Source organism: Typha latifolia, chromosome 1 (genome assembly GCF_019914945.1).
Source record: "Typha latifolia isolate L0001 chromosome 1, TyphaL0001v2, whole genome shotgun sequence".
NCBI classification, from domain to species: Eukaryota; Viridiplantae; Streptophyta; class Magnoliopsida; order Poales; family Typhaceae; genus Typha; species Typha latifolia.
This window is the reverse complement of record NC_133086.1, coordinates 19679785-19701301: the sequence shown is the minus strand read 5'-3', so window position 1 is coordinate 19701301 and position 21517 is coordinate 19679785. Positions and strand designations below refer to the sequence as shown.

Below are 21517 nucleotides of genomic sequence, written 5' to 3'. Positions count from 1 at the left end.
CAAAATTAAGGTGGACGATGCCCTATCGTTCGTGACGTTTTCTTATGAGAACTTAATACATGCCAAGTTTCGAATATAAAGGCGGTTAAAAAACATGGCAGCAAATCTTTTACTGAGATTTACTCTAAATGCTCTCTCTTATAAGCATAAGCATGGATTCGTTTATGTATTGTCCCTAATACTTTTCTTTTCTTTCTTCTTTCCTCTCATTTCTTTCTAATAATCGAATTTTGTTTCCGAAAGAATATTATCTACCTAAATCCATATTTTACTGAGTTAGGTTTTATTTTTTAGATTCGTTTGTCATTTGACATGAATATTATAACTTCATTCGAATATACTAATTTAAATGCTTTACTTATGAAGATATTATTAGTTTCACCTAGACCACCCCTTGTTTCAAATCCTTCCCATTTAAATTTAAATCTTTCTATTTGTACTCTGTTTTTAACTTTTCGAGGAAGAGATTTAGTCCACAGTGAAGTTTACGCAAGATAACTCGGCATTGGATATAATTTACTCTAGAGGTCCAGAATCCCCCAAAAGGATTGACCCAATAATCCTGAGCCGTAGCCCAAGATTGTAACGTACATTAAGAAAATTTAAACAAATTTCACCCACGAACTTCCTACTAATCCCAACTATATCATACCTATTAAATGGCCTTAAAAGCTGACAGTTAGAGAGTCCTCATGGACCTCATGGTGGATATCTAAATTCCTTGCTAAATTTTTTATATTAGTATCATATTTGCATGCAGTATATGATTTGGATCCGTTCTAATATAGTTATCTAATCTAGATTATATATAATTTATCTTTTAAATAAAAAGTTTATAGGCCTTTCGTGTCACTAAAGCATTAAATCTTTGTCAGTACTATCATGCACGAGATTAACACTAAAGAATATTTCTTAGCTATTTCATTCGAAAAGTAATCCCATGCACGGAAACTATTACGATAGCGGTTCGTTGTAGCTTATGGAAGCTAATGTAGTGAGTAGTGACATCCAAACGGATCCAATGACTACGTAGAAGCAATGTTTTGGATAACAATTCGATCCGAATCAAAGCATCTCGAGGTAGTCATCACGATGAAAAGAAAGAGACTTAGATGCAGTAGAAAAAGGCCAACGTCTAGATTACAATGGTATTAGAGGAGAGATTAAGAGTTCGTTTTATATGTTCCTTCCTGTGCAGCTCTTATTTGAACAGATATTAGATAATATAATGTATATCCCACTATACCTTAATATATATTGTTAGAAAATAATAATCGTTATATTTCGTGATCTCTAAAAAAAAGAATAGTTATTGTAATATATTAAATACGTTTGTTTAAATTGTTAAATAATCAAACCAACAATATGTATATATATATATCAACTTTAGTTTATCATGAAATGGAGTACTATTTTCTAGTTAATCCGTATGATTTAGTGCACCCTGTTTTTCTATTTGATTACAACTTGTTCGACGTAGCTCAAACAAGAAGCCGATTCAAGGCAACACTTACTATGGTCATCCAAATCTTTAGATTTGTTCACAATGATCAAAGTGTCCAGAATCTTTAAGCCAATCAATATACGTCATTGATGTGAACATAAGCCGTTGTGATAGAGACCTAACTAATAGGGAATCACGAGGAAATTACTCAGCGTCTAAACGAGATTATCAAGGCCAATCTGTGCTAATTAAGAGACGTGATCGATTTTAAATATATATATATATATATATATATATTTTAAGTGAGGTCCAGTGGCCCACTGGAATTGCTTTGAAATGACAAGAAATTAACTATCGACTAAAGAATGCTAAAAATAAATATACACCAACATCAACGCCCTCCAGTTCCAAAATTTCTGTGAACTTGCCCAAGTAGTGTAACGTTTATAAAAGTATAAAACGACTCGGAACTAACACAAATTTTTACATCTACCTTGGAAATTAAGATAGGAATGAATAATCTCCTTTATATTCGAAACCACAATACCAACTCTGTGCAGTAAACAAGTTGATCGCATTTAAAATTTGAATATTAGGCTTAACCACTAGCAAAAGGGATTGCAGGATGATCCTAATTAAGACTCATATCCATGTATAAATAAACGCCTCCTTGGTCATTTAGATTCACATAAACTTGCAATCGTAGTCTTATTTATCACAGCTATAAAAGTAACAGACCCACTTACCAAACATTCCAATTAATAAAGGCCAATATATGTTTAAAAGGAAACCAGACAAATCCTGTTACGAAACACAAAGCTCTATATAGGCTTAAAGCCCCCACTGATATATAGGAATAAAGAGATCTATGAGTCCCCAAGCTTTTGTGCCACCAAGTCCTCATCCTCCTCTGTTTTCACCAATGGAGTATACTCTGGCTCCTCAGGGTACAGCTTGTTCAAGTGCAAGTAGACCAGCATAGAGAACACAACCATGACAGCCAGGCACCAACTAAACAGTAGATTAGCAAGCGATTTAGCTCGGCTTAGAGCCTCCTCACTATGGCAACGAACCACATAATGCCCATCCTCGTCGTTCAAGAAGCAATTTTTGGGGATCAAACTCGGAGTCCAGAGCATGTACCCCGTCACGACGAACCAGACGCCTTGGAAAATTATGCTCACAGACCGCACGAAGGCTGCTATGAAGCTCTTGGGCAGAGGAATACCGACAAGAGTCGTAGTCAGGGAGACGAATATAACACTCTGTAGAAGCCAATGGTACTGGCCCTCGACGCCCATGTGGTCAGTGGAGTGGAGGTGGAACATGAGGAGCTCCTGCGAGAAGGCGACGGCGCCGAGGATCTGGGTCATGGCGTCACGCTTCTTGGCATTGGCGCGATCGAAGAGGATGGCGAAGGAGGCGTAGATGAGGAAAGTTAGCGAGATGGAAGCGTGCTCGAAGTTGCGGAGATGGTTGGAGGGGATGGTGCCGTCCGTGTCGAACGGTTGGTGGGCTGCGGGGCCGATGACGAGCTCCATGGAGATGGAAACAAGGGTTCCAACGATTATTAGCAGAAGCTCGAGGTGCCTCAGTAGAGGAGAGGGGAACCATGGCGGTGCGACGTAGGAGCTGGGCTTGAGAGAGTAGAGCTTGACGTGGTTAAAGAGGTGCCATAAGCCAATTAGTAGGAAGCCAAAGCCAGGTGCTACATGGCCTATCAAAGATCCCATTGCTTATAATTCAGTTTGATTGGGGTTGTTAAGGGGAAAAGGTGGTGAGAGATGAGACGGGATGGAATGAGGTAGGAATAGGAGTTAGGAGGGGTTGGGGTTGGGGCCTGGGGAGGGGGAATTTATAGAAGGCGAAGTAATTAATGGGCCCAACTTAGTTATTTAACGGGCCGGCGTAACTGAAGTGAAGTTGTACAAAAGCTCGTCAGCCCAATGAGAAGAACCAGAATACATCAGTCCTACTTTATTTAAAGCCTTCCAGCGCGTACAACCACCGTACCAGGAACCATATCATATAGGTTACAACATGCGTCTATTTCATATCGAAAAGAACTCATCATAGCATATAAATGAGTTAGATCGCCTAACTAGATTATAATGGATTATGTTTGCATTTATTATCTCACTTCGTTTAATATGTTTATAACTCAATCCATCAATCCTAGATGTCATGATAATTTGTTTATAACTAAATAATCCATTTATCATGTTATAAAATTTTATTTATAAAATGAATAAATTTGTTTAATATCATATGATTTATATCGATTCAAATAGCTTATATCACCTAATGACTGTGTAGAGCCTATTTAATTAATGAGCGGTCATGTTTATATTTAATAAAAGAGTCATATTTATATTTATTTAATAAATTTTGCTACCACCGAAATAAGCAAGGTGATAAAAAGATCGCTAAATAAGGTCTTCCAAGCTATAATGCATTTTCTCGACACAAAAGAAAGACTAAAAGAGGCCACGAAGCAAACCCACGAGAGAAGACCTGAGCATCTCCGCCACTTCAAATCATATATATTTTTTTAGATAATTATACCAAGATACTAAATTATCACTCAATTTTATATGCCTTTCTTCTTTTTATTGTTGTTATAAACATAAACTCTCTAAACTATAAAACTATCTTTTACTCTGTCTCGGAAACCTCTTATAACTGAAAATAAAGTAAATTTTAAAGGTTTTAAAATTAATTATGTGACACATTTTATTTGACAGAGTTAACTATACATACACTCCTTAAATTATATTCGATTTTTACAAAGACTCCCAAACTTATTTTTCATTATAATGTCCCCTCCTGATCTTTCAATTTATTTCAATGTCATGTTTTCATTAGTATATTTATTGTCTGCTTTATGGATATCTTAGATTATGTGGCACTCATGTTAATGTTGGCCAAAATGACTTCGTTTCGAAGGGAAACATCATCAAATTTTATTTTGGTTCGAGAGGAACGAACCAAAATACCCTTCCACTTTGCTTCTCTTCCCTCCCATTCTCTCGCTCACTCCAACCCTTAGCTCTCCATTAACTCTTAGTTGTCCATCCTTCCCTTCCTTTCCTTTCTCCCTCCGTTCCTTTCTGTCGATACTTTCTGATTCATAAATAATAAATTAACATCAAAACCTCTCCCAACCTAATAAAATCCAAAGAAGCTACCAAAAAGTGGTCCATTAAATCAATTGTCATTTAGCAACAGACATACTTTGATCACATTTTCCAATCTGAGGTAGAATCCAACCAATCAAAAGATTGCTAGAAAGCTTCAGATTGAGCAAGAAATCGACAGAGGGCAGAAGAACTAATGTTGATTACAGTGGAGAAGTGGTTCAAGGACAAGTCCATGGATTCCACCGAGAAGTGATTGCCTTACAGTTCGAGCACTTCCAAATGGGAAAGGTTTCCGAGAGCAACGACCAGGATCTCGGTGGGGAAAGCATTGTATGATAACGGAGCTCTGTCAAATTGCTGAGGTTGGAAGGGAGGGTCCCAGAAACGCAACCAGTCGTGAGATTGATTGACGTCACCCACCGGCTGGAGTCTGCGCAGGCGACACCGCGCTATCGCAGTGGTCAGTGGGCGGTGGTGGCGTGATCCCAATTTGAGAGGAGGGCATAGGGATCAAGGGAGACGGAGCGCTTGATGGAGAGGAGGCCGATCTCGTCCGTGGATTCGAGATCTGACGACGACGACGACGTCGAAGGGAAAAGGAGAGCGAGAGGTGACGAGGAGGAGAGCCGCTATTGCCAGCTGTCAAAGTAGGAAAATGTGTTTGAATGCTTCAGTGCTTTAGAGCTAACTTCATTGCGGTATTTATATAGAGAACTTGAATAATAGAAAAGAATATAATATTTGAATGGTTGAATCCTAACAAAAAATATATATATATATCAAGGGAGTTGTAGCAAAGTCGTCTTGTTAGGGTTAATAAACTTATAAGTTAGTTGAGGGTAGTTGGGTACTCTCGCGCCTCCTTGCTGCTTGCTCTTGTTGTGTTAAAAAATGAGACGTTTAGTGGTTAAATTGATGAGGTGTTATGTTTATCATGAGTATAATAGTTTATCCTGTTTGTCATTTTATTTAAATTTAAAATTTAGAGAGAATATTGTAATGAAAGATTAACGTTCCAGAGGTTCTCATAAAATTTTGAGTTATTTGCACAAAAAAATCTACTTGGTTTTCAATTTTGCGAGGCATAGTTGTTTTCAGTTTTTCTTGCACTTGACATTAATTTATTCTAATTTTATCCTTTTGCTATTTAGTGTCTTATTAAATATTGATAGAACACTATAAGAGAAAGAAATAACTCCACACAATTTTTTTTCATCTTTTTCTTCATATGTTGCTGTTATTTATTATTATAATTTTTTCTTCTTTTTCTTCTTCTGCTCCTACTTCTCTTTATATTTACGTAGTGTACAGAAAGAGTAGAAAAAACAACGAAAGTTTGTTATTATATTTGTGAAATTATTAGTATGTTTTTTTCTTCTTAGTCTACTTCTATCCCTTAATTATTCTCTCTTTTTACTATACAAATCTATCTAAATCGTAGTTAGTGGTGAGATAAGAGACGATTACCTAATTATCTCACAACTATCTCCGATTAATCTTCTACTTTATTAATTAAAAAGTAATTAGATGGACTTGTGCAAAAAAAGAGATCAATTAAGTAATAGAAAGAGATTGAGAAGAAGGAGAAAACATATAAACAACCTTCGTAAATATAATAACTTGATTTTTCTTATACATTGCAGAATTTATAAACTTCATTGTTATAATTTACGTAGAACAAATAATAATCATATAAAGTCATACATTTATTATTTAACTAATTATAATTATCTCACTATTATTTCTAATTAATCTCTTATTTTATTAATTAAAGAGTGATTAAATAAACTTATATAGAGAAAAATAAATAGCGATTAGGAGATATAAGTAAAAGAAGAAGAACTAGTTGTAGATTAAGAAGAAGAAGAAGAAAAAGGAAATATATTAATAATTTTTGTAAATATAATAATAACTTTTATTTATGTTTAATAACTTTCATTATTATTTTTTTCTTTACATTGTATAATTTATTTACTTCACCGTTGGAATTTACATAGAAATAATAATCATAATTTTTTGTTATTTAACTAATCCTAATTATCTCGCAACTATTTTTTATTAATCTCTTATTTTATTACTTAAAGAGCAATTATAAAGAATTGTATAAGAAAAGAATGATTAAGAGATAAAAGAAAAAGAAGAAGAAACAATAGAAAAGAAAGAAAAAGTAGAAGAAAAAATATATTAATAATTTTTATAAATATAATAATAATTTTTATTATTTTTTTAGTAATTTTTATTATTTTTCTATATATTTTCTATACACTAGTTAAATATAACGGGCAGCAACAAAAGAAGTAGGAGAAGAAAAAGAAAAAAAAACAGCATATGAAGTAAGAAGATGAAAAAAAAAAGATTATTAGAGTTATTTCAATTTTTATTATAGTGCCTAATCAATATTTAATAAGTTATTAAATAATAAAAGAATAAAGTTGAAAAAAATAAGAAAAAAACCTCCGGATAAATCGAAAATGACCCTCCCTCATAAAATTAAAAACTAAGTAAATTTTTGATGCAAATATTTATAGTTTTTTAATAGTATAATAACTTTATTTTATAATAGAGAAATATAATGATAGGATTGATGAAATTGGAATATTGAGGTGAACAGAGCAGAAATTAAAAAATAGTCACGTGAAGTAGTAGATGGGAATCTTTCAGCCTTGTGAAGTAACAGATGGGAATCTATCAGCATTACAACAATAAATGGTCTGGAAGTCGTCAGTGTCGCTATTTGTTTTTTTTAATATATATCGCTACAAAAAAAAGATTGCACAATCCACGATGTATCGAAAAGACATCCACGAAATGCCGGTGTGTTTTGTTGGACTGCACATGTACTTCACGTGATTAATTTTCAAGAACATTGATTTAGTTTTTTTTAACTTAGGTCACAGTAATACACCTGTATATTACTAACGCCCCCATAAGTTTAGTAGTTAGTTTTGACCTCGATATCATATATACTCATCTTCATTAAGTTAATATTTTATATGGTTTTTTTTTATAATTCTTTTTTTTTTAGTTCTGGAGTTTTATGCGAATAATGAAAAAATAATTTGTTCTAAAAGTAATAATGATTGTACTCATCTGATTGCTAAAAGATCAAATGATAGCTTGCCTTCTAGATGACCTAACTATACCGTTTGCCCCCTTCCGCTTTAGTTATGAGGTAGGCCAAGCAACCCAAAAACAGGCACTTCCCGGTGTAGATTTGGAAGCTAGTTTTTGGTTCTTTTTTCATCTCAAGCATAATCCTTGTTCACTTATAGAATATGATTATAATCACCTATGTCTATTTATATCTTCTAAAATGTAATTATTTTTTTTATAGAGTGCGAGTTTATAATCCCGTATTATCCTACAATGCGGACTTATAACTCTGTATTACTCTATGGTGCATAGTTATTTATCTATTTTTAGTATGAATATATAGAATATTTACAATTTACAGTTTTAATAAAAAAATAAAAAAAATTTAGAAAAATACTATTTCTTACTACCACTTTAACATATACTTAAAGGGTATTTTCTTCATTTGATTTAAAACATCATCAATTCTAAATATAATTTTATTATTCTTCAATATTGTAATATCAAGTGTATGTCACATTAAATATAAATTATTACTCCTTATGCTAGTATTAAACTAAACATTATAATAAAACTTATACTAGTATTAGTTCTCTATTTTTGGTATTAAAATTTAGAATAGTTATACTTATTCTATCTTTATTCTATAAATAAACTGAGGCTAAGACAATAAGTTTCACCTTGATGTCTGGACTAAAACCCAATTTCTAAATTAATTATACATACATATATGATATATGAATTTGAATTATTTTTTTCTAATGATTTGATATTTAAAAGAATTTTTTACTGTAGCGTTATATGTGCATGTTTGGAGTTCACTGTAATCTGTTTTTGGGAGAATTGATATATATATATATATATATATATATATATATATATTGAGATTGATAAGTCGTTTTACCTAACATTTAGTTTCCAGTGCTATTTTTGGTAGCAAGACATATACTGATGATTCCTATTTCAGAATATTTTAAGGAAAACCCGTGCAGGGGATTCATTACAACATAGAAAATAATCTGGCACATAGCTGAGAAAGGAAACATAACTGTTTGACATAAACTCCACCCCTAGATACGAACAGTAAATCACACTCTAAAGAAAACTAAGATTCGGTTCTTCATCAGATCTCATTTGAACAAGCTCTGTGACTTAATCCCAAGCTTTTGTGCCTCCATGCTCTCCTCTTCCTCGTCTGTTTTCACCAATGGAGTGTACTCTGGCTCCTCAGGGTACAACTTGTTCAAATACAAGTAGACCAACACAGAGAACACAACCATGGCTGTCAAGCACCAACTAAACAGTAGATTAGCAAGCGATTTAGCTCGGCTTAGAGCCTCCTCACTGTGGCAATGAACCACAGAACGCCCCTCCTCCTCGGTCAAGAAGCAATTTTTTGGGACCAAACTGGGAGTCCAGAGCATGCACCCCATCAAGATGAACCAAACGCCTTGGAAAACTATGCTCACAGACCTCACGAAGAATACTACGTAGCTCTTGGGCAGAGGGATACTGATGAGACTCGTAGCCAGAGAGACGAATATAACGGTCTGCAAAAGCCAATGGTACTGGCCCTCAATGCCCACGTGATCAGTGGAGTGGAGGTGGAACATGAGAAACTCCTGCAAGAAGGCGACGGAGCCGAGGAGCTGGGTCATGGCGTGGCGCTCTTTGTTGGCATCGACGCGATCGAGGAGCATGCCCAAGCAGGCGCAGATTAGGAAAGTTTGCGAGATGGCAGCGTGCTCGAAGTTGTGGAGATGGACGGTCGGGATGGTACCGTCCGTATCGAACGGTTGGTGGGCTGCGGGGCCGATGATGAGCTCCATGAGGATGGAAGCGAGGCTTCCGAAGATTATCAGCAGAAGCTCGAGATGCCTTATAACAGGAGAGGGAAACCATGGCGTTGCGACGTAGGAGTTGGGCTTTTGAGAGTGGAGCTTGACGTGGTTAAAGAGGTGCCATAAGCCAATTAGAAGGAAGCCAAAGCCAGGAGCTACATGGCCTATTAAGGATCCCATGGCTTCTAATTAAAAGAAAGGTTGTGAGAAAGAAAGAAAGAGGAGTAGTGCAAGGAAAAGGGAGATGGAATGAGGTTGGAGGGCGTTCTTTGCGGTGGGGGAATATATAAAGACGTTGCATTGAACATCCTGCTGTAGATAATTAAAAATAAAATAAACATACTACAGTACACTAACAACGGGCCCGCGTACCTTATTTAACGGATCGGCTCAACTGTAATTGTATAAGGAGCGCAGAAGATAGGCTCGAGTACTAGTTCAAGGGTTTTGGGCGATTTAAACTATTGTATAAGCCCACCACTGTAGTCTAATAGCTGAATCTTATCAATTTCTGACAGAGATTATAAGTTGACAATATTTTTTATACCATTATTCTCATGGCCCACCACCGTTCGCCTCTTGGGGATCGGTTGATAATCAAAGCATCCTTTGTTTTCTGTTATCATATGCAAGTAGGGGTGAAAACGGATCGGATTAAATCCGATCCGACTCGCTATTTGATTCGAATCGGATTAGATACAGGTTAAAATAACTTATCCAATCCGGATGCGGATATGGATACGGTTCGCAGTTTATAAAAATATTCGGATTCGAATCCGGATACGGGTGTAGTCTATCTGTTCGGATACGGATACGGATATCGGATATCCGTTTACTCATATACTATAAAATATTAACAAATATCTTACCCTTAAAAACCAATCCGACTCGTTAAGATAAAACCCCTCACCCTAACTTCTCAATCCCTCAATCCCTCTGCACCATCACCACCCGCCACTTCTCAAACCCATCCGCATTTCTCTCCCTCGCTCTCTCTAACGATCCGTCGACTCCGGTTGTCTGACGACTTCGCCAATTAGTCCTCCATCGACTCTGACGATTCCGACGTTTCCGACGCCATCCCCATTTCTGTCCCGCACTCTCTCCGACGATCCATCCACTCCGGCTATGCGACGACTTTGCCAGTTAGTCCTTCAATGACTCCAACGCTGTCCCCATTTCTCTCCCCTCATTCTCTTCGACAATCCATCGTATCCGACTGTTCTGACAACTCCGACGCCATAAGAGATGGTTTTGGACGAGTTGATGAGGTTTGGGAGTTGGTGTGTTCTTGCCTTAAAACATTTTCCATCCTCTTTTCTTTTGAATTATTTCGATGTGCATATCTTTGAATTTTTTATTTTTATATCGATACTTTTTTGCAGTTACTTACAAAATGACTTTATTAGCAAATCTTCCACTATTGTCCTATAAGCCATATATACTCAAAGTTCAATGTAATTGGATATTTTCCATCCCTCTCTTACCCTTTGTGATGCTTATTGATTTCATCTTTCCAGAAACATTGAAAATAATCATTTCAGTGGTTATGTATCATAACAGTTCAAATTTAACATTCTGTAGTTTCTTAATTGCACCTTCCCTTAATACTCTACTTTTTTTATTCTATGTGTTCATATCTTAAACTTTATCTGATATCCTTGTTAACTATGCAGGTTCAAAGGAAACTTGTTCCAACCAGATGGGTAGAAGTTGCATCTTACCAAATTGGCATTCATTATTTGATATATCATATTCTTTATAACGTTACATATGTTGTATAATAGATGTGTAGAATAGATAACCAAGAACCTTAAGTATAGATGCTAGTATGCATCTTATTGTTTCTGCCGTGAATTCATTAATTGATTTTATGAGTTTTCATTTTATGTATAGATGCTAGTAATATATTCATTTTATATTTGTATCCAATTAAGATTTGATTCTTATCCGATTTGTATTCGTATTCGATTAAGATTTAATTCATACCCAATTGGTATTCGTATCTATTTAATATTCGATCCATATTCAAAAAATATCTGTATTATCTGAATCCGTATCCGGAGCAAAAATATGGATCCGGATATGAGTTGAGCATTATCCGATCCGTATCCGAACCGTTTTCACCCCTATATGCAAGCCATTTTTTTATTTTTATTAAAAGGGTAAAATGATAGGAGGCTAGCTTGTTCCCATCTTTCTCATAAGAAGTGATCAGATGGAGACGAGTAAATCTAAATCTGGTCAGGCGATGAGAAGCGCCAAACTTTGAAGAATATTCGCTGTGTCTAGTAAAATAATATATTTGAAAAAAAGAAAAAAAGACATGACGTGTCCGTGACAACAGCAATACGAAACTCGTCAGTGGCGTTATTGTCTTTTTTTAATAATAATAATATCTGATAATAAAATAAGACTGCACGACTTAGGATGTAGTGTTGGATGATTAACAATAAATAAAATCATACTGGTGTAATTTCAGGAACGTTGATTTAATTATGACCGTACGATTCAGAAAAGCCACTCTTTTGAATTCAGCCGCAACAAGCTTAGTGGTTAGTTTAGAGCCCAATATCATATATAAGCATCGTACACGTGAATATACTCGAACAAAAACAATAAAAGAACACTAGGCCGTGGATTTTCCCAAATGGAAATAATAAAAGAACACTCGGCCATGGACTCTCACACAGGCAGGCCGGGGTAGGTTTGAGCCCCTCTTCTCAGGTTGACAGAGCTTGAGACATTTGTTTTAGCCCACCTGCTATATACTTGGGCTTGGTCTTGTTTAGGTGGGTTACAATATGATAGATAGCTCCTTGCTGCCTACTGATCAATGAGATATTAGGCTAAGAGTAATTTGAATTACTGAGTCATATTATCAAATATATTTTATCATATTGAGCCGCCCGTTGTTAATATGTTTAGTTGACTTTTGTCGAGAAAATATTTGATGTGGGACTAAAAAAATTATAGGAAAAGCCAAGTGTAGCAAGGCGGGTAGATAAGTAAGGACTTTACCTATCGGGCTTAGCCTAATTAAATTCGGACGGATTTAGATTAGATGATCAAGTATATGAACATTGCGATAGTTTTTGACTACTCTTCCATTTGTACTAAAAAAATCATATTTTTATTTGCCATGTAATCAAGCTAAAATTTGGTCTCCAAAAGCGATTTAATAAATTACTTTTTGAATAATGATTTACGTAGTAATACGTTTTAAAGCAAACTCGTATTTTTATGAAAATATTCTATTATTTTTAAAGAAATTTTTTAAAGAAATTGATAATCGAGAGAGTGACTTTTTAAATCACTTTCAATGAAAGTGCTTTACTTAAAAACAACTCTACGCAACTTTACTTAAAAAACAACTTTATGTGACTGCATCCCAGTTGGTTGGTTTCAAGCAAAACTTGATGAACATTGGCTTGAAAGAAAATAAAATATTACTAAAAAGGTTTCCAACTTATTCGAATGATAGAAAGGACCAAATGACGGCCAATGATCCAGAGAGAGAGAGAGAGTTAATTTAGGCAGTTTCCCTTCTCTTCGGTAAGTGAGAACTGTAGTTCATCATGATCAATATAGTAGTTAGGGCTGTCGAGCTCGAGCCGCTAAAACCATCTCGATAGGCTCGGTAAAAAGAGTGCTGATGCTGCAGAGCCCTACCCCCTCCTCCTCATTTTTCTTCTCCTCTTTCGGTAGTGACAAGCAAGCACGGTGCTCCACCTCCTCCTCCTTCTTCTTTTTTTATTTTTTATTTTTCTTCTTTGGCTCAGTTTGGGCTAAATCTGATTTGATCCGGTTCAATCTAGCTCGGCTTGAATAAGGCTTAACGATAGATTCATTTAAGACTCAAGCTTGGTCTAGCCCTGTTCAGGCTCGGCTTGAGTTTCTGAGCTGAGCTTGAGCCTAATTCTAAGGCTCAAAATTAATTTTGAGCTGAATCTGCTCGCTCGGGCTCGGCTCATTTACACCCCTAGATTAGTAGTCTAGTAGTTTAGTAAATAATTTAAAATACTCTATTAGAACTGTAATGAGGTTATGAAGAACAATGAGTGATTTGCTCTAAGAACATGATATATGTTTATTTTTATAAGTCATTAATTCTTATTTTCCTTTTCCCTTTCGAGTTAATAGACCTTTTCATTATCTTTTTTTCGTTTTGAGTTGCCCTTCTGCCATGTGAATTCTTTATTAAATATTAACAGAACATTAAAGAAATAAAATAAAATATTATTATACTCGTTTTTTTTTCGTTCAAAATATATTTTTACAAATCTCCTATATACATTTTTCTCATATTTGCCCAGGGACGAGTGAAAGTGAGAAGTAGAAGAAAACAGAAGTCCACCTCCCAAAGCACAATAATGGCGTCACCTATCCTAGAAGTAACCCTCAACTCGGGCCACAAGATGCCAGTCTTTGGCCTCGGAACCGCGACCGCCATGCACGTTCCCATCCGACGTCGTCTCCGTCTTCCTCGACGCCATCGCGTTCCGGGGGCCACCGGCACTTCGACACCGCCGCTCTTTCTATATCGAACCGAACAACCTCTCAGCCTCGCCATTTCTCCGAAGCCATCCGGCTCCAACTCATCCAATCCTGCGGCGAGCTCTTCGTCACCTCCAAGTTGTGGGTCACAGACGCCCACCCTGACCTACTCCTTCCTGCTCTTAAGAATTCTCTCGCGTAAGCGATCGATTTGTTAATTTCGTACGTGTTATATTTTAATGCTTCTTTTGTGATGTTTTATTAATTGGATTTTGTTTTGGGTTTATTGCAGTAATCTTTGGTTTGGACTACTTGGATTTATGGGCCTATAATTATGAAGCCTGGGGACATGAAGTATCCTTTGTCATACCTATACATTACTTAATTAAATATTAATAAGAATTAACATACGTGGTTTTCTTCTTATAACAGTCGGTAAAGGCAAATAAATTAAACAATATAAAGCCAACCTTTCTCTCTCACAAGTACGTTATGAGGCACTTGCTACAAGAAAGAACTGAATTAGACTTCGAATATAAACTTTATGCCATCAACGCTGTGTTGCTGGAGCATTATCTTGTCAGTACTATCATGCATGAAAAGTAATACCAGGGAAATTATTACGATAATGGTTCATTGTAGCTTATGAGATGACACTGAAAAGCTAAAATGCAGTGACACGCTAACGAATCCAATTACTATGGCAGCCCACAGGATTTAGAGATCAGAAGAAATGCTTTTGGACAACCGCAGATTGGTCCAAATCAAAAACATCTCGATCACAGTTGCTTATCAACAATGAAACCAGGAAGAAAAGAACTTAACGCGATGGAAAAAGCCCAACGTCTTAGTCGTGTATGTTGGGATATAAGAATCGTCATTTAACAACTTAATCTTTTAATTGGATGGTGAGTTCATAAGGTAATATAGGAGAGATTTTGAGTTCGAATTCTATTAGATATACCTCTTATTTTTTTAAGACATTCACTCATTTAAATCAAAAAATTTTAAATATCTAGAAATATTTTAAATTTAAAAAATGAAATTAAATATAAAAATTATCGTTTCTAATAATTTAAACTATTCACTAAATTGTCACTTTATAATGTTGGTAAACGATAGCAACATTAACGTAATTAAGCACTTCACCTTCGATTGTTTTTCATTTGTCTTCATACATCCGCAGGTAACCACTTTAACAGTTAGGACTTAGAAACCTTCCTAAACCCCAATAGCAGAAAGGAAATTTAACCAAATATATTGAAGTGTACGTGAGCACTTTACATTGTTTTGGTTTGCGTCACGAAAGATTTCTAGCTTATAATTCGTGATCTAACTAGGGTACGTGCTCTTCTAATATGGAAGACCATTACGATATATATATTCTAATTATAGAAGGCTTTAATTGTGAAAACAATTTCCCTTAACTTTGAAACTGATTTGATGGAGGCTTGCACCTTTTCTTTTATGAATCCACGGTAATTCCTTTGTTTCTATTTTCGTAGTTCAAAATGTTAGTTAATTGATTATGTTTTTTTTTTTTCATGTTGAGATTGGTTTTGACCTACTATTATGCTCCTATTTTTTTTCATCTCATCCCTCCAAGTTTATTTAAGAGGCCCAATGTAGCCTACGCGGATCCTTCAAGGTCATTTGTCACCCATAATGTGGACATATATATATATATATATATATATACAAAAGTTTGGTGTAAAGACTCGAAAATGCTGTGAGCCATTAAGCATCAAGTAGGGGAAAACATTATATTACGCTACACGACAATCTTGTATCACTTGCAACCGCGGCTCGATGTGGTTGGCAAATCAACCTGCCGTGTCGTGAACTTTTTCTACTCTCTCTATTCTAAATAGATATTTATTATGTCTTATTCTTTGCAATCACAACAGAGGAATAATTCTACTTAACTACTTAAGCTCTCTATTTTATCACTCATCTTTTATATATATTTTTAAATTTTTTTTATGGCACACACATACTTCCCAAGTTATCACATGGTTCACATATTATTCAATTCATATTTTTATTTTACAGAAAAAAATATTAATATACTAAAAGATGAGCATCTAGTAATATTAATATATTTATCATTGTTAGATAAGTTAAAAAATTTTAATAGTTTAGAAGATGTATGTATACCATAAAAAAAAGTTAGAAAGTTTATATAAAAATGAGTTGCAGTTCAATGGGCGGCAGTGAAATTATCTCAGTAATATTTAATTCACCTTAATGCCTACACTAAATGCATGTGCTCATGCTAAAGAAAATTCTAGCTATTCTACCGTGGCAAGTTTACTACACTGGCACGCCACCACAATAGGATGTCACCAGTGGTTGAGTTATATAAGGATAGTCAGATTTAATGATTTTTTTATTAAAATATTATATGCCCATGATTTAGGATAAATCTATGGGCTCATGACGGGAAGTAGAGTTTCCCCCTAAAGTATGCTTGATCTTAAGATAAGATAAGTAGCAGGCAGGCTTATCCATGTCCTTCTAGACTATATTCCTCACGGAAGTAACTTTTTCAAGATGCCATCCAATCTCTTTAGAGGGCAATCTACCATTTAGCCTCATTCGTAGCCCTTATTTTACGTCACAAGGTGTATATTGATGATTCTAATTTCGAAGGTTCCAGTGAAATATATGGAAGTAAAGTCTTGGTCAAAGTTTTGGTTTTATCCTCGTGAAGTTTTCATTCGTTCTATTCTTCCATTCTTTTAACATAAGATTGTAATTATCACGAAGACCATTTCCAAGTTGGGTAACTTTGAATGCAACACTTAATGTGATCCACATCTTTATATTTGCTCCGAATGATCAAAGACTCCATAATCTGTAAGCAATTCAATCTCTGTCATCGATGTGATCATAAGCCGTTGCGATAGAAACCTATTAAATACGAATCACGAAGAAATTACTTGGCGTCTAGACAAGACTATCAAGACCAATTTGTGCTGATTAAGAGACGTGATGGCAAATTAATTTACGTTTTCCTTATGTGAGGTCTAATGGTCCACTGGAATTGCTCAGAAATGACAAGAAACTAACTATCAATTAAAAAACGCTAGAAATATTTACTCACCATCACCAACGATCAACGGTCTCCAGTTACAAAATTTCAGTGAACTGGCCCAAGTAGTGTAATGTTTAGAAACTCGATACGCAACTAACGCAAAATTTTATATCCACCTTGAAATATAATATACGAATGAAAGAATCTCATGGCTACCTATAAATATATTAACAAAGCTCACAGTCTCATCTCACCCCTGTCACTGTCTTCAAGCCTTTGAAGAAGATGATTATCCAACTATATATTATTCTCTTTTATATTCTTCGTGTACTAGATCGGGCGATTTCATTTGAAGTTTGAACATTAGGAGGATTGATCTCTCCAATTAAGAGGTTGGATTCCGTATTCTTATATAGATGTGAAGAATTTTCTCACAATAACAAATTGGAGTTTGCCACATAACTATGGTATCAAACTAGCTAGCAATTCTGCTTGCTCTAGACTTGCAATTATAATCTTATTTATCACATTGAATAAAGGAACAGACCCCACCTACCAAACCTGCCAACACATAATGGTCAACTTATATTTAAAAGGCAACCAAACAAATCCTTTTACGAAACGTTAACAACTTTGACAAAGAGACCCAAACCATACCTTAACTATAAATTCAACTATAGAAATTAAGGGTTCTTCTAGGGCTTTACTGGGGCTTACTAGGAGAAACCACAAACTAAAAGAATTCACCAAACAATTCACCAATTAATTACAAAGTGTCCCTCTTAATTCCTCTAATTACCTCTCAAGCTTTATAGACTTCAACCCCTCCCTCATATGAACAAAGCTCAGTGACTCCCCAAGCTTTTGTGCCTCCAAGTCCTCCTCCTCCTCCTCCTCTGTTTTCATCAGTGGAGTATACTCTGGCTCCTCAGGGTACAACTTGTTCAAGTACAGGTAGACCGACATAGAGAACACAGCCATGGCTGCCAGGCACCAACTAAACTGTAGGTTAACCAGCGACTTAGCTCGGCTTAGAGCCTCCGCACTGTGGCAACGAACCACATCATGCCCGTCCTCGTGGTTCAAGAAGCAATTTTTGGGGATCAAACTCGGAGTCCAGAGCATGTACCCCATCAAGATGAACCAGACACCTTGGAAAGCTATGCTCACGGATCGCACGAAGCTTACTGTGAAGCTCTTGGGTAGAGCAATACCGATAAGCGTCGTAGCCAGAGAGACGACTATAACGCTCTGTAGAAGCCAATGGTATTGGCCTTCAACACCCATGTGGTCAGCGGAGTGGAGGTGGAACATGAGGAGCTGCTGCGAGAAGGCGAAGGCAGCGAGGAGCTGGGTCATGGCGTCGCGCTTCTTGGCCTTGACGCGATCGAGGAGGATGGAGAAGGAGGCGTAGATGAGGAAAGTTAGCGAGATGGACGCGTGCTCGAAGTTGTGGAGATGGTCGGATGGGATGGTGCCGTCCGTGTCGAAAGGTTGGTGGGCTGCGGGGCCGATGACGAGCTCCATGGCGATGGAAGCAAGGCTCCCGAGGATTATTAGCAGAAGCTCGAGATGCCTCAGCAGAGGAGAGGGGAACCATGGCGGCGCAACGTAGGAGTTGGGCTTAAGAGAGTGGAGCTTGACGTGATTAAAGAGGTGCCATAAGCCAATTAGAAGGAAGCCAAAGCCAGGGGCTACATGGCCTACCAGAGTTCCCATAGGACTAGAGAAGGGAAAGGGAGATGGGGTTTGAATGAATTTCGAGGGGTTTGGGAAAGATGGGGGTGGGGTGGGTATTTAAAGGACGTTTGTATACAAAGGGACTCGAGAGAGTTCTATTAAGGTTGAAACTTGGAAAGGATTCAATTGGATTGACTAAAGATTATTGACCCCCCCCGGCATTGTAATCGATGACGTAAGACGTTTGGGCCCATGAATTTCTAGATGAGATGACGAATGACCATCGTACCCTCTGCAATATATTTTTCGTTGACCAATTTTATGGCTAATGACTAATGGTTGACCGATGGATACGTGAGGTATATTAGGAAATAGCAAGTTTTTTCTTCTTGCGCACGCCAGAGACGGCGGCCGTTGGGTGTTCCGATCAAACACGCAGCCTTTTGGTGTCGGACGTCGCTGTGAGCAAAAATTTCTAGAGAAGCGACATAGGAAGTCGTGACCACTGGAGTCTCGGTGTGGTAGAGCTTACGTCAAGTGAACGGTTGGGGACCAATCACCAATAACCAATCTGGTCAAGTGGAAGCATTGCGTTAATCTTGTCCACATGCAAAGTCATTAATTCCGAATGGCTGCTAATGTTAAAAGGTATCCTCTAGGGAATAATTTGTTCAATTCAAATCTATTTTCCATATTCTCTGATAAGGAATATATTTGAATACATATCCAAGAAAGATAATAATTTGTTCACATTGCATAATCTAGAGGCTAAACTGGAGATACGTAAGCGACGAGGTGGATTGTAAATTCCTGTTTATCTGGTGAATGGGTAATGCACAAATAGATAATCCTGGATGAAATAGTTTTATGTTTGATGGACACCCTGGGATAGACTAGAGTAACAGAGACCACATTAAACAAACAACTTGCGTGGTCTTCCACTACGCAAAGATTTCGGTGTGCTGTCCATGAAGATACCGTGGTTTTGGTTTTCTCCTAATCCACGGTGAACGAGGTTTCTTTAGCCAGCAATAGTTCCGTAAATATTTTATATTCTAAAGTTTAAGAAAGAAGTGTCTTTTTAATCGCTTCCATTGTTTATTAATTTTATTTATAATTTTAATTGTGATATTTTAAAAGTTTTCCGTGGATGTAAAAAAGCTTTTAAAAAAATTAGACATGTATAAGCTAGTAATCTTTCATAACAGTGACATTACGGTGGCGCAAATGGGCCCCAATTCAATTATAGGCTTAGATAAAGATTGGGCTAATAAATATTTTACGATCTTGGACTTGGAGACAGTGTACCATACTAACCTTACTCACAAGGCCCAATGCTGATCCAGCTTTAGTTGAGTCGCACAAGAGTTGACTCGAACCTGTAACCCCATATAAGCAATATATATTGATCCTCTATCTTCTAATCAAAATATTAGATAGAGTTAGGGTTCGAATTCGAAGTTTCTGTTATTGAATTTGGATTCTGGTCGGATTTCTCAAAATCAAACCTGGCATGGGTGATCTAGTATTACATTCTTGTAAACTGAGATAATTCTAAACTGATACATGGACTTGTTTGAGACCTTCACGCTCACTTGGGAACGGAGGCACATCCCCACTTGGTGACTCAAGCTGCCTATACTCCATGCACGTCCAATCCAATCTAAGACACAGATAAGCTACCAAAGTCGAAACAAATGCAACCATCCAACTAAACTGCAAGTTAGACAAAGCCATCGCCCTCCTGCTCGCTTCCTCATTCTCACATGCAACTGCACTATGAACACCACCACCTTCTGCACTATAACACCCCTTTGGTATGAGCCTCGGAAACCACAGCGCAAAGCCCATGACTATAAACCAACAGCCCTGGAGCAACACCGACGCCGACCTGACAACCGCGACGATGAAGCTCTTCGGAAGGCCAGTCGCCGCGATGGTTGCGACGAACGTAGCGGCCACAATGAACTGGAGGAGCCAGTGGTAGTGTCCTTCGAGGCCGACGTGATCTGCAGAGTGGAAGTGCAGCATGAAGAGCTCCTGCGCAAAGACGGTGGCGGCGAGGGCTCCTACAAGGCTGGCGAGTGAATTAGAGCTAGGGGAGAGGTCGACGGCGATGGCCACGCACGCGTAGATGGCGAGGTGGAGGAACATGGTGGCGTGCTCGTAGTTGTCGGGTTTGAAGGACATGGTGAGGAGAGGGTAGTCGAGGATTTGGACAGCCATGGCGAGGATGGAGAAGGAGAAGAGGAGGTAGAGCTCCAAGTGTTTGAGGTAGGAGATTGGAGTTGGGAAGGGGAACCAAGTTGTGGAAGTGAAGTTGGAAGGACCTTTGAGCTTGTAAGTTTTGATGGTGTTAAGGGTGTGCCATAGGCCAATGAAGGTGAAGGCTAGACCAGGGACCAAGTGTCCAAGAAATGTTCCCATTTTTTTCTAGTAGTAATTCTTTAGCTCCTGTTTGTTAACTAACTGCACTCTTGCTTAAATAGAGCAAAGATGATCACAATGAGGTCGTTAGGTTGGATTCTAATTTAATGCACATAGCAAAAAGCAACGAAGAAATGGCAGTCCAATCAGAATAAAATAAGAGAGAAGAAAAGAGCGAGTGAGTGCTTGAACCCCAGCGTTGGATTTTACAGTGGAAAGCACTGCTTTTTCCTTGTCATGATATTGTTAGTGGATGCTTCGTATTTTTCCATTTCATACAAAAGGTTCCGCACAAATGTTATGCATCAACTTTTGATCAACTAAGAATAGTCTCCTCATAGTATTAGAAACAACCAAA

At 37.0% G+C, this 21517-nt stretch overlaps 4 protein-coding genes across 4 annotated transcripts; all 4 read right to left on the bottom strand.

Annotated features, from left to right (window-relative positions):
- Positions 1-2127: 2127 nt before the first annotated feature.
- LOC140798802 (uncharacterized) lies at positions 2128-3269 on the bottom strand. Its single transcript, XM_073152858.1, has one exon. The coding sequence runs from the start codon at positions 3175-3177 to the stop codon at positions 2311-2313; it is 867 nt and encodes a 288-aa protein (XP_073008959.1). The 5' UTR covers positions 3178-3269; the 3' UTR covers positions 2128-2310.
- A 5538-nt stretch (positions 3270-8807) lies between these two features.
- On the bottom strand, positions 8808-9698 carry LOC140795876 (uncharacterized). The gene has a single exon (XM_073148691.1). The coding sequence runs from the start codon at positions 9696-9698 to the stop codon at positions 8808-8810; it is 891 nt and encodes a 296-aa protein (XP_073004792.1).
- Positions 9699-17544: 7846 nt separating this feature from the next.
- Positions 17545-18840, bottom strand: LOC140782604 (uncharacterized). The gene has a single exon (XM_073129266.1). It carries the CDS (start codon positions 18769-18771, stop codon positions 17848-17850), a length of 924 nt encoding a protein of 307 aa, XP_072985367.1. The 5' UTR covers positions 18772-18840; the 3' UTR covers positions 17545-17847.
- A 1334-nt stretch (positions 18841-20174) lies between these two features.
- LOC140796472 (uncharacterized) lies at positions 20175-21209 on the bottom strand. The gene has a single exon (XM_073149517.1). It carries the CDS (start codon positions 21157-21159, stop codon positions 20287-20289), a length of 873 nt encoding a protein of 290 aa, XP_073005618.1. The 5' UTR covers positions 21160-21209; the 3' UTR covers positions 20175-20286.
- Between the last annotated feature and the right edge of the window lie 308 nt (positions 21210-21517).

Excerpts from the sequence above, each read along its gene's own strand:
- LOC140782604 (XM_073129266.1), bottom strand. The coding sequence starts at position 18,771 with ATGGGAACTCTGGTAGGCCATGTAGCCCCTGGCTTTGGCTTCCTTCTA.
- LOC140795876 (XM_073148691.1), bottom strand. The coding sequence starts at position 9,698 with ATGGGATCCTTAATAGGCCATGTAGCTCCTGGCTTTGGCTTCCTTCTA.
- LOC140796472 (XM_073149517.1), bottom strand. The coding sequence starts at position 21,159 with ATGGGAACATTTCTTGGACACTTGGTCCCTGGTCTAGCCTTCACCTTC.
- LOC140798802 (XM_073152858.1), bottom strand. The coding sequence starts at position 3,177 with ATGGGATCTTTGATAGGCCATGTAGCACCTGGCTTTGGCTTCCTACTA.